General features: G+C 44.2%; 1 protein-coding gene across 1 annotated transcript in view; it reads right to left on the bottom strand.

The window, feature by feature from the left end:
* Positions 1-17,191, bottom strand: part of LOC141097006 (kinesin-like protein KIF20A) — a 72,140-nt gene that overhangs the window by 15,218 nt on the left and 39,731 nt on the right. The window contains exons 13-17 of the mRNA XM_073583980.1: positions 15,458-15,619; positions 15,009-15,148; positions 12,178-12,343; positions 9,856-9,934; positions 8,217-8,272 (exon numbers count right to left, since the gene is read on the bottom strand). Of these exons, the coding sequence (XP_073440081.1) occupies positions 8,217-8,272; positions 9,856-9,934; positions 12,178-12,343; positions 15,009-15,148; positions 15,458-15,619 (603 nt within the window). The remainder of the gene's footprint in view (positions 1-8,216; positions 8,273-9,855; positions 9,935-12,177; positions 12,344-15,008; positions 15,149-15,457; positions 15,620-17,191) is intronic.

The following is a 17,191-nucleotide window of genomic DNA, read 5'->3' as shown; positions in this document are numbered from 1 at the left end:
AGGCCATGAAACGCGTTGGCTTGAATGTGAATAAAGGTTTGCTTGCATCTTCAGTTGGTTCCTTGTGGTCTAGTGCGGACAAACCACGGCTTTTGTCTTCTCTACTGTTTTATCTGCATCCCGGTATCTGCAGTGGCCAAAACTTCCTTAGGTGGTTGTGACCCTTCACAAACACATCAGGTGAGTGGATTACCTTTGTTAAACACGCTGGTGTCCCTCATTTACCGCCTTAGTGCGCTTCCCCTCTGTTTATTTTTTGCACAAATAGGGACTGGGACCTCCTCCACTGGCTAGTCACTGATATATTCTCTAAGAGGCCTCTTTTAACATCTAGTTTGTGGAATTTCTCCTCTCCTGGATTTTTTGGATTCTCACAGTAGGAGGGGAGGACAATCTCCTGGCTATGGTGGAAATCTGATACAACTTTCTGTAAATAAGCAGGGTCTGTTTTTAGGACAACCCTCTCCTGGTACACCTGGGTATAAGGTGGATTAACTGAGAGGGCCTGTAAGTCACTTACTCTATGGGCCGATGTAGGGGCCACTAAAATAATGGTCTTTAGGGTGAGATATTTTACTGGCAGTTGGAGAACCGGTTTAAATGGCTCTTTCGTGAGAGCTTCTAACACGAGGTTTAAATCCCACGGAGCCATTCTTGGCAATGGAATTGGTCTAGACCTCTGGCAGGATTTAATAAATATGGCTACCCATTTGTTTGCTGCTATGTTGCAGTTATATAGAGCGCCTAGTGCTGAAACCTGTACTTTAAGGGTATTTACCGCTAGGCCCAGCTGTAGTCCTGCCTGTAAGAATTCTAAGATGGCCTTGATCGGGGGTTTTTGGTCTAACGGCTTCCCCAGGAACTGCAGAAACTTGTTCCATGTTCTACCATATATGTTAGTTGTTACTGGCTTTCTACTTTTCATCAGCATAGCCACCAACCCAGGGGAGAACCCGCTATTTCTTAAAAGTGACCTCAAATTCCACAACGTCAGATGGAACCCCTTGACTTGCGTGTGGAATACTGGACCCTGAGCTAGCAGGTCTGGAATCTCTGGTAGTACCCATGGATTTGAAAGGGACATCATCTGCAGTAACGAGAACCAGGGCCTTTTTGGCCAGAACAGGGCTATTAAGATCACTCTGGCCTGATCATCTTATTTTCTTCACCACTGCTGGGATAAGAGCTACTGGAGGAAAGGCGTAACCCAGTTTGAAACTCCACGGAATTTGCAATGCGTCCACTGCCCATTGTTCTTCTTCTGGGTTCAATGAACAGAATCTCTTTACCTGCCTATTGCTTTTGTTGGCAAAGATGTCTATTTCCGGCTCTCCCCAGAGTTGTACTATCTTCTGGAACACTAAGTGATTTAGGGCCCATTCTCCTTGACTCAATGTGCTGCGGCTTAGGAATTCGGCTTATATGTTTCTCTACCCCTCTTATGTGTAGTGCCGTTAGGGAGAGTAGATGTCGTTCTGCTCTGTGAAAAATTTTGTTGGCTTCGTTCAATAAGGAGTGTGACCTTGTCCCTCCCTGGTGGTTGATATACGCCACTGTCACTTTGTTGTCCGACATGATCCGGACATTGCGGCCTTCTAGGCTGGGAATAAATATTTTTAAGGCTTTGTTTACTGCCCGTAGTTTTTTTAGGATGGAGGATGCGTTTTGCTCTTGGTGTCCCCAGGGTCCCTGGGCTGCCTGTCCCCTCAGGTGCGCCCCCCACCCCAAGGAACTTGCGTCCATCAGGATAACATCGGACACTGGTCTGTGCCATAATGTTCCTGCTACCAGGTTTGCCCTGTCTAACCACCATCTGAGAGAGTTTCTGACCTTTAAGGAAAGTTCCAGCCTTCCTTCCAAACGCCCTCTTAGTGATTTCTGTGCCGATAGGATCTCTGCTTGCAGTCGACGGGTATGAAATTGTGCCCATCTGACCGCTGGAATACAGGCTGTCAGGGTGCCCAGTAAGGACATCGCACCCCTCAGGGTCATGTGAGGCTGGTCTATGGCTACCAAGGTCATATTCCTCAGCTTTTCCACCTTGGCCTCTGGCAACAGACAAGTTTGTTGTTCCGAGTCCAGGATGAACCCTAAAAATATTTGTCTCTTTAGGGGCTGTAGTCTTGACTTCTTGATATTCACCATCCAGTCAAGTCTCTGTAGGGTATCTGTTACCCTTTCCACCTGTTCTGTGCAGTGATGCTCCGAGTTGCCCACTATTAGAAAATCGTCCAAGTAGGGTATTCTAATTGTGTTGTGGATTCGGAGGAAGGCTGTCATCTCCGCTACGACTTTCGTAAACACCCTCGGGGCTATGGATATGCCGAATGGAAGGGCTCTGAATTGAAAATGCCTGAGGTTGCCCTGGATGTAGAGAGCTACCCTTAAGTATTTTTGGTACTCTGGATGGATCAGGATGTGGTAGTTGGCATCCTTTAGATCGACTACAGCCATAAAACAATTGTGGTGTAATAGCTTTATGGCCGAAGTTACTGACTCCATTTTGAAGGTCTGGTTTTCTATCCATTGACTGAGGCCTCTGGTTTATAATCGTCCTGAATGATTGGTCAGATTTTTTTTTTATTAGGAAGAGGGGTGAGTAGAATCCCCTTCTCTCCTGTTCGCTTGGGACTTCGGTCAGAACGTGTTTGTCTAGCAGACTTAGGATTTCTGCCTCCAGGGCCAACTGCTCTTCTATCTTCTATTCCCTTCCTGATGGGGGTCACCACAAATGATGCTACTAGGGGAGTCTCTCCTACTCTTATACTTTAATAACATTTTAAGTGAGCCTTCTACCTCAGATCTGATGACTGATCTGAGGTTAGTTGCCAGGCTCGGCACCTCCTCCGCCATGGTTCGCTGGATACAGCTGGCGCAACGGTCCTTTTGCCACTCTCTCGCTAGGGGGCTTTAACATATGGCACTCTCTATTATTTCTTTTGCTCCCTGCTTTTTTGCTTTTCCCTAAGGAAAAATAACACACAAGAAGGACCCTATTAGCATTGGTCTAACATTCACGAAGATCACTCACCACCCATAAAGTCGGGTACCGGACTCGGAGGCTGTGTTGGAGCATGTGGTCTGTGCTCTCTCGATCTCGAGGAATCCCTCAATCTATGGCTCGGGCGTCTGCTGCTTTTGCCGCTTGAACGGCTGCCATGCTTACGTGCAGAGGTCTGCGATGGGGGCAGAGATGGTGGAGACGGTGAACGTTCCTGCTGTGACCCCATTGTATCACCTGGCCGCCCTGCTCCTCGTCCTCCTTTAAATAGGTCCGTCCGGTGAGCGATCCGTCTTCCCCTCCCCCCTGCGACCGCCGGCCGCCACTATTCTTCTTACTGCAGCCGGCATCGCACCAGGCGCCATCTTGCCGTCGCATCTGTGAAGTCAGCTGGCGCACTCCCAGGGTGCCCCGCGCCGCAGACGTCAGACGCCGGAAACCGCCCCCGGCTCTCCCTGTCGTGTCCGAGGGAGAAGGATCGGGCGCGCACAAGGGGAGGGAGGCACAGAGGAGCGCCCCGCTACAGAGGCCGCCTAACTGCACCCGGGGCCTGCAGGAGGATCCCCGGTGACTGCGCTTCCAGGCCACCGACTGCCAGCGCTGCAGGTAAGTTGACCTGCTCTTCCCGGGATGGCCCTGGGTCCATTTTCATCCACTGCCGCTGTCAGACTGGGATCCCGCTCCAGGACAGGAACCCAACTGAAGCGGGGGGAGAGGTGCCGCCCTTATATTTCAGTAGGTTCCTGTCCTGGTGGGGCGGATCCTCTCTCAGGTGTGCTGTCATGGGTGAAGGGAAAATAAAGCAGCTTTATTCTTTGGGTCCGTACGATTACAGCGATACCTCATTTATATTTTTTTATGTTTTGGCGCATTTACAAAAACTTTTATAGAAAAAAATTATTTTTGCGTAGTTTTATTCTGAGAGCTATAACTTATTTTTCTGCTGATGGAGCTGTATAGCAGCTTGTTTTTTGCGGGACAAAATGACGTTTTTAATGGTACCATTTTTATTTACATCAGTCTTTCTGATCGCGTTTCATTGCGCTTTTTGTTCGTCGGTACGATAAAGCATTGTTTTTGCCTCGTTTTTTTATTTTTTTATGGTGTTCACTGAAGGGGTTAACTAGTGGGACAGTTTAATAGAGCGGGTCATTACAGATGCGGCAATACCAAATGTGTACATTTTTTGTCATTTACATAAATAAATGTATTGGAAAAATATTTATTTTTTTCTTTATTTGGGGATTTTTAAAAAAATATTTTTACACATTTTTTCTTTACTTTATTATATTGTCTCATTATGGGACAGCACTGTATAATGTCAGATCGCAGATCTGACGCTTTGCACAGCGTCAGATCAGCAATCTGCAGGCAGGGAAAGAGGCATGCCAATGCCTGCTCTTAGCAGGCGCTCGCAAGCCAGCTCCTTGTAGAACCCGGCCATCTTGGTTCACACTGCATTATTCTGATGGAAGAGCACAGGGAGCCTCCTCCCTGTGCAATGCTTCTTTATGCTGCTGTCACTACTGACAGCGGCATCAGAGGGGTTAAATGCCCACGATCGGTGCTAGAACAGATCGTGGGCATTGCTGCTGCGTGTCGGCTGTCACATACAGCTGACACCCACACCCGATCGCCGCGGCACTAAACATGAGGCTGCAGGGATCGCGGCACCATACTAGTTCTGCTCTCAGCACAATTGCACCTCCCGCAGAGCAGTACTAGTACGGCGCATGTCGCGAAGGGATTAAAGAGTTTGGGGGGGGTCAATATAGCAGAAAATACCCAACACCATTCTAAAAACCGAACTCTTTACAGTGCTCAAAACCACATTCAAGACGTTTATTAACCCTTTAGGTGCTTCCCGAATACTAAAGCAATGTGCAAGGAAAAAATTTACTTCTAGACTCAGTTTTATTTTCAAAGGTAATAAGAGAAAATGGACCACAAAATTTGTTGTGCAATTTCTCCTAGGTACACCAATACCTCGTATGTGGGAGAAAGTCACTGTTTGGGCGCATGGCAGGGCTCAGAAGGAAGGGAGCACCCTGATGTACCTAAACAGTGGAAACACTCCAATTCTAACTCCAACCCTAACACAGCCCTACCCCTGACCCTAATCACATCCTTAACCACAAACCTAACCGTAAATCCCAACACCCCAACCCTAACTCTGAACCCAACTGTAATGTAAAAATGGAAATACTTTTTTTTAATTTTATTATTTTTACCTAACTAAGGGGATGATAAATGGAAGTTTGATTTACTATTTTTTTTATTTTGATCACTGTGATAGGGTCTATCACAGTGATAAAAATGAACCAATAGGAGAAATCTCCTATTGTTGCCAGGTGCTGGCAGGCAGATCTTGGCGGCGCACTGTGCATGCATCCACCATTTCTTCCCAGAAGAAGACGTCGAGGGCTGGGGGACAGAGCCGGAGGGAAACCGGAGGTACCAGGGGGCTCGTGGGACCCCATTTCTCCCTCCTCTGATGTGCTAGATCATATCAGAGGACAGAGAAATAAATGGGAAAATCTGACTTTTTTTGTGGTCCCAGTTATTCGAATAACGGCGATCATTGCAACACTATTTATTAGCGCTGCTAAAAAGCTGCGCTGAGGAATAACTACCCTTAACTGCCGCCGTTAAAAGGTGTATCGGTGGTCATTAAGGGGTTAAAGGTTTTCTCTCTCTGGGTGGTTATACTTTTTCTTATATTCCTTTATACTTTAGTTTTTTTCTTATCCTGTTGTTTTCTCACTAACTGAGGAGGTCAGGTGCTAGCAGACAAAGAATAGTTTACCGGGTAGGAGACAATTTTTTTTTTCGTCAAGATGTATTGTTCGTATTCTCCTCCCACTGGCGGCAGACTAGCCCATGGTTCCAGTGTCCTCTGATGAAGACTAAGGTTTTATACAATGAGTACCAAAAATCTTCATATTCATTGAGGATAGACTTTACGATTACTAAGCTAGGAGATGGCAATTGTTTAGGCCCCGTCACACTAAGCGATCTCGGTAGCGAGATCGCTGCTGAGTCACAACTTTTGTGACGTAACAGCGATCTCACCAGCGAGATCGCTGTGTGTGACAGCGATCAGCCCCCCTGCCGGTATCGCTGATCGCTGGAAGAAACCTCTGGACATTTCTTTTGGTCCCGGTCTCATCGCTGCGTGTGACAGGCGGGAGACCAGCGATCAGCTGTAAAAAATAATAAAAAAAATAAAAAAAAAAATATTCTCACCTTCCGAAGTCCCGTTCAGCCATCCTGCCTCTCTCCACACTCCGGTCCCAGTGATCCTTTGCACGAATGACCGCGAGACTTTGTTATCCCTCGAGACCGTGACATCTCGCGGTGATTCTTGCAAAGGATCACTGGGACTGGAGCGTGGAGAGAGGCAGGATGGCTGAACGGGACGTTGGAAGGTGAGAATAACTATATTTTTTATTTTGATTCTATTTTTTACAGAGATGGCCAGCGATGCCGGGCGCTCGGCATCTCTGTGCTGATCGCTGGTGAAGCTGTCTGTGTGACAGCTCACCAGCGATCACATAGCGGCTTACTAGCGATCCTGACACCTTGATATCGGTGTCGGGATCGCTGGTAAGTCACTTAGTGTGACGGGGCCTTTACTTATATTTTATGTAGAGGGGAGGTATGAGGAGCGTAGAGCTAGAGGGTAGAGCTCCTCCTCTACTTACTCCCGTATTTCAGTAATGTAAAAATTTGTCTTCACTGAAAACAGATTTTACCCCAGTCCTGGAGGGGAAAGATGCAGCTTTCTATGAATATATATAATAAAGTTATTATTTTTGATTTGTACAGTTGATTTATGAAAAAAAATAAAGGACACTCAGTTACCTTTTCAAGACAAGAACCTACATACACACACAGTGCTGGTATTTTATGGGCCGTGTTATGGACGAAATTCTAAGGCCTAATCTGAACCAACAGCCTCAGAGGCATTTATGATGCAGTTAACTTGGGTCAAGAGCGCCACAGTACTCCCAAAATGATACACACTCTGCTTTCCTGCCATGCCAAATGCAGGCATATGTACAAGGGAGGACCGGGCTGCTAGCTGCTGAAGAGGTGGTCCGTAACTTCTGGTGCTGAACCTCCTGCTCCTGGGGGAACAAGATTGCAGCCGGAGCGAGCCAATAACCAGGGTGAAGGGGCCGTGGCAAGTCAGTGTAAGGCAAAACAGGTTGCGCGGCAACTGAAGCGTTCTTCCCACCAGCACGCCGATTAGGTGCAGACCGCAACCACTGTGAGGGGAGCGACAGGCCGCGACATGAAGAGAAAAGGCGGCATAGTGAGAGACTCACCGAAACCGGTGGGTGCGCAGGGGAGTGTGCGATTGACGGAACATCACAGTACGAATGTACGGGTGTCGACTGATATTCAGAGGCGCACGCCGGGTAAAGCATTGCAGTGCAGCCCTTCAGGTCACAGTGGCTGCTAAAGGAGACTCGCACCGAGTGGAATCTTTTGGGGAGCTCTACTCTCTTACGCCACAGATATATGGACTAGGGGCTCAGCCAGCAAAACCGGAGACTGACCGCTGTTACCAGAAGAAGGACCGTGTGGCTAGGCGAGGACGCCAGCAGACATTACACCGAACATCGCCGGCATTCTGATACCCACCGGGCCTTCAGAAAGTGACAGGCGGCAGTCACGATAATTGAAACCATTAACAAGAGACTGTTTAGTTAACCAACTTTTACCAACTCAGTTTTACCTTTGCACTCTGTCTACCCGGCTATCTCTGTGTGAGGATTTTTCCCACTGTTAAATAATTAAATATAGTCAATCCCTGCTCTGCAGTATTTGTGTTACTGCATCCCAGCACCTGCTTATTACATAGGCAAGGTAGAACAAGGAGAACCACACCAATATCTCTCGACTACAGGTGAGCGCGTCTGGCGAAATTCAAAATTTACCTGTCCTCTGCAAATAGAATGGCATGAGAAAACCTATGGGAAGTTGCATTCCGCAAAATTAATATTCCTTATTATGCTCTGGAGTCTCTCCAGACCCTGGATGGGTAATTCCAATTGAGCATATTCGCTCACCTCTACTCTCCAGCTTAGCCACTTCCTAGACCCTTGAGAATGACGGGTCATAGCTGAAGTTATTGGATGGAGATGTGGTATGGTATTGAAATTAAAGACAGCCACAGCCTTACAGGTCATATATAAATAGATCTTACCTTTTCTTTATCTTGACACCGTTTGGTCAATGCATCTATGGCCACAGAGGCAGAATCTAGTGGGTAAGGAGCAAAACCGTATTACATCAATCAGGTTATTCTGATCTAAAAATACAGCTCTTAGCCAAGTCTTGAACAAGGAGATTTGTAATATGCATATTATGGATCTATATACTTTGGAAAACTGCAGTAGTTTTGTTTATTCTTCCCAGTCACACAGAGTTTAAGGGGGTTTCCGACCACAATGTTTTTTTTTCACTTTCAAATTTATGTGGCTGTGTAAAAACTAAGATCTTTAGCATCTTTACAGCTTGTGCTGTCTTGCTCAGTCACAGGCAAAAATAATTTGCTATTTCTCTCTCACAGACTTAGTATAAACAATGTATTAAAAGAAAATTACAGATTTGGGGTTTCAATAGTGATTCATTCCGCTCATATTGCTTGAGTTCTACATATATCTACTGCTCTCTATACCTCGAAAGTGACAAAACCAAAAAATCATGAACTCTAGCAGAAGCTAGAGATACAGCTCTGACAAAAAAATAAGAGACCACCACATCAAATCCCTGTCATGGGCAGCCCATTCTCCAAACTGGAAACCCATTGAAAACTTCTGGAATGTAATCAAGAGGAAGATGGATAGTCACAAGTCATCAAACAAAGAACTGCTTAAATGTGTGTACCATTAGTGGCAAAAGGTCACCCAAAAGCAATGTGAAAGACTGGTGGAAAGCATGCCAAGACGCATGAAAGCTGTGCTTAAAAATCATGGTTATTCCACAAAATATTGATTTCTGAACTCTTCCTGAGTTAAAACATTAGTATTGTTGTTTCTAAATGATTATGAACTTGTTTTACTTGCATTATTTGAAGTCTGAAAGCACTGGTTCTTTTATTTAATTTTGACCATTTCTCATTTTTAGAAAAAAATATACAAAATGTATTGCTTGGAAATTCAGAGACATGTTTGTCAGTAGTTTATAGAATCAAAGAGCAATTTACATTTTACTCAAAAATATACCTATAAAGAGAAAAATCAGACAAACTGAACATTTTGCCGTGGTCTCCTAATTTTTGCCAGAGCTTTATACTCATCAAGCTGCGAAGACTTAAAACAGCATTCATTGCATAGTTTTGGGGAACGGTGCTGCTCAGTTTACACTAAGTGAACATATGTGAAAACTGATGTCTTGGAATTTGTGTATAATTTATATATATATAAAAAAAGGGGAAGTGTGTCAAAAGAACACTACAATATCCCTATAAGGCCCTATATGCTCATGAGCTCTACCTATCCGCCAAGGTGGACACCCTAATACGCAACAATTACTAGTAAAGCTCTTAACGGCTTTATTAATGAGGAAAGAGCGTAAAACATTTCTTAAAAGAAAGTATACGAGTGTCATGAAGAGTGTTAGATTCCCAGGAAACGTCAATCTGATGAGACACGCAATGGTGAAGTTCGTTTAAGAAGGCGTGACAACTTTCGCATCAATACATTTCTAAATATCTTTTTGAGGAGGGGTGGAAGAGGGAGCGCAGAATTACGGTATGTACTTTTGTCTAGGTGTAGAAATGTTTAAATCAGGTCTTGTACGCATAGATCTATAGAGACTTCTATGCTGAAAACATTGCATACCTGTGTCACCTTCACCATCGCCTGACTGCTTCTGTAGACCAAGCACAATCTCCAGTTCTTCTATTCTTCGGTCTCTCTCCTGTAGGGATATAATTGTACTAGAGTACATTTCAGATATCAAACAGTAAGCCATTTATACCTAAAAATACATTGCTTGTTAAGGACCATAATGTGGGAGAGGGGTGCAACAATGGTCACATAAGATCAAGTAATACAAGCGCAAAAACGACACAGTAAGAAAAGTTCATGTGGAGAAGAAAACAAACGGCGCCACAAAAATGGTACAGATGCAAGTATTGTATTGAAAATGCAATTATGTGGAATAGAAGACACAGTCAGGGTGAAGATTGACTGCAAGCACAAGTTAACCTGTGCACGACTGGAGGACTGTTGACTGCTGGTTGTACAAAGGGAGCACCCCAACCAGGCCCAGACTGGTAATATGCCCAACCGGGCATTTTCCCGCTGGGCCGCGGGAGGCTGGCCGCTTGCCAGCTGATGCGGCCACTGGCCTGGCTGTTCCTGCTGCTGGCCCTCTGCACGCACTGCAGGGAGATAAGTCGCCACGTACCCCATCCTCGCCCTAGCTTGAGACCCCCCCGCAGCCAATCACAGCGTCGCTTGCCTGCTCTCTTCTCTGTACACAGGACCTGTGATGAGGTCACAGGAGGGGAGGAGTCAGGGGTCACATGATCAGGAGCCTTTGTCCAGACCCCTGATCATGTGACCCCTGACTGCACCCCTCCTGTGACCTCATCACAGGTCCTGTGCGCACAGCCCTGCCTCTTGGTGTCTGCCGGACTCTGCTGTGCTGGTTGTCATGGTGCTGGATGAGGCAAGTATGTATGGGATCAGGAGGGGTTTACAAGGTAGATGTAGCAGAGCTGTGTGTGTATGAGGTGTGCGGAGTGGAGCCATGTGTGTACGGAGCGGAGCCGTGTGTGTACGAGGTGTACGGAGCGGAGCTGGATGTGTACGAGGTGTACGGAGAGGAGCCGTGTGTGTACGAGGTGTACGAAGAGGAGCCGTGTGTGTACGGTGTGTACGGAGAGGAGCCGTGTGTGTACTTGGTGTACGGAGCGGAGCCGCGTGTGTATGGGGTATACGGAGCGGGGCCGCGTGTGTATGGAGTGGAGCCATATGTGTACGGGATGTATGGGAGCAGAGCCAAGTGTGTGCGAAGCATACAAAGCGGGCTTTTCCCACGGACACAGGGGTATACGGCGGAGCCCCAAGGAGCATTTTAAAACTCACACATGACGTTCCACCGGAAGTGATATGCTGGAAGCTGACCGGAAATGAGAATTTCATGAGGAGATTGTGACGGAATTAGGAATGCCTTCAGTTCCATCACCATGTCCTCCTCCGACAGCGCAGACAGCAGGATCGCCTTGGAATCGGGGATGCCGGCCATGTGAGCGGATCATGATATGTCCTGCACCGGGAGGCTCAGGTGGGCACTACAATGGGAGCCGGGCTGATAGTATCTTTATAGAATCTTTCTTTATTTCTTTCTCTCTTTTTCTCTCTCTGTTCTGTCTTTCCCTCATTTTCTTTCTCTCTCTCTGTTCTTTCTTTTTCTTTCCTCTTTCTGTCTCTGTTCTTTCTTTTCTTTACTCTCTCTGTTCTCTCTCACTCTTTCTTTCTCTGTTTTCTCTCTTCCTTAGTGCCAGTCAGTGTGCCCATAATGCCAGCCACTGTGCCATCAGTACCAGTCAGTGTGATCAGCAGTGCCAAATAGGTGTGGTTGGGCGTGGACATGGGTGTGACTAGTTGCGAAATGGATGTGGCCGGGGCATGGCCTAAAATGTGCAGCGGCGCGCGCCACTGTGTTTCTCCCTCTTACCCTTCTTCAAAAGTTGGGAGGTATGATAGGGGCGGCTGTGACCAGGGGGTCTGGTTGCCCAATGGATAGCAGTTCTGCTAGGAATTCTGGTACCCTGCGTACAAAAGGGGACAGAGCTTTGGGAGGAGTACTGTACCTAAAAGCAATAAAAATAGGACTGAGCTGAAATACTGGGCACAGCTGTGACTACATGTTATATAGTTGTGTTAATCTCCTCTCACTTCTTGTAACCTACAAGTGTACAAAGATATTATATAGTTACCATGTGACTAGTGGGCCTGTGTAACTTCAAATGCCAGGGCTGAATTTTAGTCCCAGTCCAACCCTGACCCCAACTCCCTTTTTTTTGTAAAAGGTGCCAAGATTGTTGAAGATTGCAGCATCTAAACATCTGGTCACAGCAGCATGTCTGCTGGTTATCACATGGGCAACTAGCGTTATGGTACAAACACCTCACACATGGCAGATGCACCAACCTCAACTTTTTCCTGCTCAGCCTGAAACTCATCCAGTGGAACATAATCCTCTTCGAGTTCTTCTTTTGCTTGTCGATAGGCATGGTTTTTTATGGCTTTCTTGTACATTTCAAGCCTGTTCTCCAGTTGTTCCTCTGTAGTTTCTCTGAAATCCTCAAATCGCTTGCTAGAAGTACATGAATAAGATGTAAGGGTCACAGAAATGGGTACATTTCAAAATGGTATGAATGAAAAACAAATGGGATTATCATTACACATTATTGGTACCTCAAAGTTTCTGGTAAAGCGACAAGGATCCCATCAATACCGCAAAATGTCCCACTCAACTCCCTTCTGATCCCCGCAGTATGCCCAGACTGAAATTAGTATCCACTTGAATGGCACTGATATAAGGGGGAGAACCCACCTAGTAAACTGCATGGAAAAATACTTGTGGGGTCAAAACAGTCACTTCATCATAGATGAATTCCTCCAAGGATTGCAAGTTTCAAAATGTGGTCACATTTTTTTCCTTCTCTCTGGGCACCTTAAAGGGTCTGACAAATGGTGCCTGTAAATTATTCCACCATAATCTGCACTCCAAAAGTCAAACAGTGCTTCAACCTTCTGAGCCCTGCCAAGTGGCCAAAATGTACTGTACGACCACATATTATTGCAGCACTTGTGAGAAATTACAGGTGAAAATGTGATTCATTTTCTACTCTCACCCCTTGTGAAAATGAAACGTTTCAAGATAAATGCAACCTGGCGTCTGCAGACTATTCCAGTTAAAATTTCACTTCAAAAGTCAAATCACTCTCCTGCCTTACCTAACCCTGCCGTGCACAACAACCAGTAGCTTCAAACTACAGAAAAAAATACCCATTCGGGAAGACATTGCATAATTTGGTATGTCGCTTTTCTTCTACTATCCCTTGTGAAAATTTTATTAGAAGAAAACGTAATTTTTCATTCCATTCTGTGTTCAATTTTTGTTAAGCAACTGACTGGTTAAACTTCCTGAATGTAATGATGGGTTTATTCACTAATAAGAGGTAACACTTTGGGCTTTCTAATATAGAGCCCCTAAAAGTCCTTTCAAAAGTAAATAGGTCCTTAAAAATATAGGTTTTTGATATTTCCATGAAATAAGTTGCTGATAAACTTTTAAACATTTTGGCCTCCTAAAAAATAAAAGGACGTTTAAAAAAAGCAGATGTAAAGTAGACAAATGGGAAATGCCGTTCATTGACAGTTGTGTGTGGGAATACAGTTTTAAGGTCTTATAAATTGTTAACCTTTTCAAATGTTCTACAAATTTCAGATATTTTCATGAATAGACGCAAAAAATATCTACTTAAATTTGCCATCACCAAATCATATATGTCGAGATATTTAAGAAAACAAAACACACAATCACTGGCACATGTACCCATGTAGTAGCATTAAAAAGTTATTACCACATAGAGTAACGTTTCAGATTTGAAATATAGAGCTTGGTCATGAAAATCCAAACTGGGTGACATGGAGTGGTGTTAAATTTCACACTATTCTTGGTTCTGCACAAAAAGTGACAACTTTATTCTATGGCCGTACGACTTTTTATTTCAGTCTCATTACTTCTACACAATTAAGACCGTTTAAAAAGAAATGAATTACAAAAATTTTGTACCACCATATTTTATATCTCCATAGACTTGTGTGAGCCCTTGTTTACTCCAGGAAAAGTTGAAGCTTTCACACTTGCTTTTCTGTTTTACGCATTTTAAGAAGATTTGTAAGTCCCACAAAGGAACTTGATCGTGCAGTACACTGATCACATAGCTAATACACTGCACTAATTATGTAGCACAGTGGATCAGCTTAGTCTTAGTGATATACTTATAGACCACCCATTAGACCTGCCTCTGGCCTGATTTAATAGGTTTTGGTACATAGACTCATCGGTACCCAGATAGGCAGCATATGAGGCGTTAAACTTCTGGCATCAAAACCTAGATATGATCCCAGTAGATGCAGGTATTTCAGCTGGCTCCCACTGCAGATGCTACAGGCACAACTCTTGTGTCAATGCCATCTGCAATGAGAGCCAGCTGTTATCTACTCCAATGAAAACTAGAGCCGATGCCAGAAACCCAAATCCTTATATGCCACCCATTGGGGCTATTCACACAACCTTATACCGGCAGTATGGGCCATGTTACGGTCCCAATTGCTAGAGTAAGAAAAGAACAGCATTCCATCCGGGTGATTAAGAATTTCATGAAGACTTTATCTGCCATGATGCAATGTTTCGACCCTGACGGGTCTTTGTTCTTTTCTTACTCTGGAAGAAAATATAATCCTTCATGAGTTGTAGAAGAGACCATCACTCCAGAAATTAAGCTGAACTAAAATTAGACTGATACTGAATACAACAGCACCCTGAACAGACAGACCTCACATACAGGAGCAGGCTGCAAACAATGTATCAAGGTCAAATACAGAATGAAGATTATATAATGAAACTTAATTAAAAAAGTAATCATTCATATGTAAAAAATATTTTTACATTTCAGTAACTTCATCACAATAAAATTTCTGCCCTATAGCATGCCATACTAATGCTAAGCTGCAAATGTCTGCCCATTACAATATTAGCAGACTGCATTATGGCTAGAAATTGAGCAAAAGGTGATTTCATTTGGCAGCATGTCTGAATATATTGGCAGTACGGCATCAGAGATAAGTACATGTAAGTATTGGTGACGTTTACAAATGTTGGTTTTTCCATTATTACATGGAATTATGATAACATCTGCCGCTCGCATAGCATTAAACATTATTGAGGGGGAAAAAAAACCCTCTTGTACCTCCAAGTCTCATCAAGCTGTACCATCTGCTGATACATCGCTTCCCCCATCTCTTCTCTTATCTGCATTTCCAGCAGCAGTTTGTTTTGCCTCTCAGACATCAGCTTCTCTTTCAATTCTTCAATTTTTCTCAAGAGATCCTGTAAGATTAAGAGACGTGTGCGAACTGAAGACAGCTTTAGAGATCGTACAGAAAACTGCTGGAGGCTGCCTCCCAAGTGTTCCTCCAGAAATACATATAAGCCTGTACACATGCACTGATGGAAACCAGATAGATCAAAGAACCGTTACACCATAGCGACACCGCCAACTTATACCTTGGACATGGAATAATGGAGATTAGGAAAAAGATTCATAGTATTTCTCTTTGTGCCCTTCTTGGATTTGAGTGGCATTACTGAGGCAGTTTATGCAGGGGCATTACTTGAGTAACATTAGGCAATAGTTACCTCTGAACTCAGGATTGATATATCAATTTCCTCATCTTCATCCTCAGAAATAAGATCCTCCACTGACACGTCAACATCGTCTTCTATTATAACCTTGCCATCTTTGCCAACAATTCTTGGGCTCATGAAATCAAAGCTTCGGGGCTGAATTGACTGAACAACCTAAAATTGAACATACAAGATTAAATTTTCATAAGCAAACACTACAACGCACATCCTACCTATCAACACAATACAACTGTCCGACTCTAGACAAAACTTCTGAAGGGTGTCAAGTTATACAATCTAATGTTACATAATACAGCAACCAGATCAAGCAACATATCCTGCTAGCGGGGGCGTAACTATAATATGTGAAAAGGTTGCAATCGCACAAGGGCCCTGAAGTCTAGAAGGACCAAAAGGTCCTTTGGGCCCATATGCAAAGACTATTACTAGTAAAGACATGAAAGAGTTGTGGGGACACCGATGACGTGCAATGACGTGCAATCCATACACTGGTCAGAGCCAGGATCTGCGCTCTGTGCTGGTCAAGCCTCCAAAGCACGATGTCGCCTGTCAAGAGCCAAAAACCCAGTGAAAATGGGAATCTTGACAAAGACATACGTCGAAACATGTTGATCTGCCTACATATTGTCCATGCCTGCTGTTATGAATATATCGAATATTTTCTCTATCTTTTTAAAGTAAGTATATAATAAAAGTTAATTTTTAACCTTTTCACTCTACGCTGGATATCTTCCATTTTTTGATTGCACTTTCTAGGTTGCTCTGCCTGGATCTGTGCGAGGTGCTGGGCTAATCCCAAGGTATCATCGTGAAGGCTCTGGTAAGCTGTTTTTTGTATTTTACACTTTTTCCTTCCACTCAACTTTCCATTAATATGCTTAGATACAGCACTCTGAATAGCCAGCTTTTTTTGTGGCTTACCCTCCTTGTGGTGTGTGTCAATGACTGCCTTCTGGACATCTGTCAAGTCAGCAACCTTCCCCGTAATTATGGAGTCAATTGAAACAGACTAAGGGACCTTTTTAAACACTTAGGAAGCCTTTGCAGGTATTTTTTGTTAATTATTCTAATTTACTGAGATAATGACTTTGGGTTTTGAAATAGATCACTCTGTTTGTAATGACTGTACAGTCATGGCCAAAAGTTTTGAGAATGACACAAATATGAATTTTTACAAAGTCTACTGCTTCATTTTTTCTAATGGCAATTTGCATATACTCCAGAATGTTATAAAGAGTGATCAGCTTAACAGCAATTACTTGCAAAGTCAATATTTGCCTAGAAAATGAACTTTAGCCCCCAAAACACATTTCAACATCATTGCAGCCCTGCCTTAAAAGGACCAGCTAACATCGTTTCAGTGATTGCTCCATTAACACAGGTGTGGGTGTTGATGAGGACAGGGCTGGAGATCAATCTGTCATGATTAAGTAAGAATGACACCACTGGACACTTTAAAAGGAGGCTGGTGTTTGGCATCAATGTTTCTCTTCTGTTAACCATGGTTATCTGTAAAGAAACACGTGCAGTCATCATTGCACTGCACAAAAATGGCCTAACAGGGAAGAGTATCACAGCTAGAAAGATTGCACCTCAGTCAACAATCTATCGCATCATCAAGAACTTCAAGGAGAGAGGTTCCCTTGTTGCCAAAAAGGCTCCAGGGCACCCAAGAAAGACCAGAAAGCGCCAGGACCGTCTCTTAAAAGTGTTTCAGCTGCGGAA

This window comes from Dendrobates tinctorius, unplaced genomic scaffold (genome assembly GCF_039654945.1).
Source record: "Dendrobates tinctorius isolate UK_male_01 unplaced genomic scaffold, ASM3965494v1 ptg000082l, whole genome shotgun sequence".
NCBI lineage: Eukaryota > Metazoa > Chordata > Amphibia > Anura > Dendrobatidae > Dendrobates > Dendrobates tinctorius.
This window is presented reverse-complemented; position numbering and strand designations above follow the sequence as displayed.